This window comes from Aplysia californica, unplaced genomic scaffold (genome assembly GCF_000002075.1).
Source record: "Aplysia californica isolate F4 #8 unplaced genomic scaffold, AplCal3.0 scaffold02167, whole genome shotgun sequence".
In the NCBI taxonomy this organism is placed as follows: Eukaryota; Metazoa; Mollusca; class Gastropoda; order Aplysiida; family Aplysiidae; genus Aplysia; species Aplysia californica.
Window position 1 is genome coordinate 5176 of NW_004799437.1, and position 1350 is coordinate 6525.

General features: G+C 47.5%; 1 protein-coding gene across 1 annotated transcript in view; it reads left to right on the top strand.

Annotated features, from left to right (window-relative positions):
• LOC101845526 (WAP four-disulfide core domain protein 1) overlaps nt 1-1350 on the top strand; it is a gene marked incomplete at its 5' end in the record, with an annotated part of 4658 nt that overhangs the window by 1833 nt on the left and 1475 nt on the right. The window contains 1 exon segment of the mRNA XM_005113393.3: nt 73-217. Coding sequence (XP_005113450.2) covers nt 73-217 — 145 coding nt within the window.

The window sequence follows — 1350 nt, forward strand, 5'->3', positions numbered from 1 at the left end:
CCCACCCCACCCCACCCCTTTTTAAAGTGGTATAAATTGCTTCGATGAATTACAAAATCATCCTCTCGTCAGGCTGGCCCAGGGAGAGTTCTCTAGGTGACCAAGAGCCTGGAGCGGCTACAGAGATCCAGGATTCCGAATCTCGTCATGCCTGTGACCTTGGTGAAGGTCAAATTTTACTGTCCGGCCACGAGACGATCATTGAAGGCCAAGACTGGTGAGTGCTGTTTCTTCTTCTTTCTTCCTCTCTGTCTTCTTATCATTTTTTCCTGTTTCTAGTCCTCTCCTTTCTTTCTTTCTCTCTCTCTCTCTGTCGCTCTCTTTTCTCTCTCTCTCTCTCTCTCTCTCTCTCTCTCCTGTCTCTCTCTCTCTCTCTCTCTCTCTCTCTCTCTCTCTCTCTCTCTCTCTCTCTGTGATATAGATCTTGTATTTTCCCTTCACATGTGAACATAGCAAATTGAATTATGACTTCGGTGAAATGTGACGTAGAAAGATCTGAACCTAGAAAGTGCAAAATTGTAGTGTGAAACATTTACATACGCTGTCCTCAGAGAAATTCGCGCCCGCAACCCGCAAGTTTGCCCTCAGCGCAACTTTTGCGCAACGTAAGTTACGTCACTGACACACTTGGGCAATGTACTCGGGTGGTAGCAACCTTAGGCAGAGAATGTCGTGAGAGGCCAGAGGGGGCAGCCAATGCCGAGGTAGAGACTCTGATAGAGGAGAACAATGAACAGGACGACGTAGTCATCTTCAGAGATGGGTCAGTACAGCATGGGGTCAAATCAGGATGAGCTTTCAGCACCCGTGTAAACGGGGTCATACATCATGTACAGAGAGAGCTGTCAGGCGCCACCAGTATAACCATGTCCAACATAATGTGCATGGCGTTGAAGGCCATCACAGAGGCCCTAAACTGGATTAAGGCGACAGACATCAGTCTGCCATCCTCGTCACTGACTCAATGAGTACCTTCGAAAAAGTAACGAAACGCTTTATGTATTCAGAATGGTGAGAGACAATACGAAGCAACAGACTCACAAAGATTGTATGGATCTGTGGCCCTGTTCATGCAGGAGTCCGAGGCAATTGATGCAACGATAAGCTAGCAGGCCAGGCTGAGATTGGCGGCACAATGCAATTAGATCCACCAACAGTGATGGCAGCATTGCCAGCATGGTTCAATGACTACAGCGATAATGAAGGCACCCCATATTTTGGACGCCACGCACTGCTCTTGTCCCTCGACGAGATCGTACATGGATTTGTTGCATCCTCAGGTTTAAGCCTGCTTCATCGTTGTATAATTCGCTGGCTTGTATATGATGTTGACGCATTGTACAGATCATG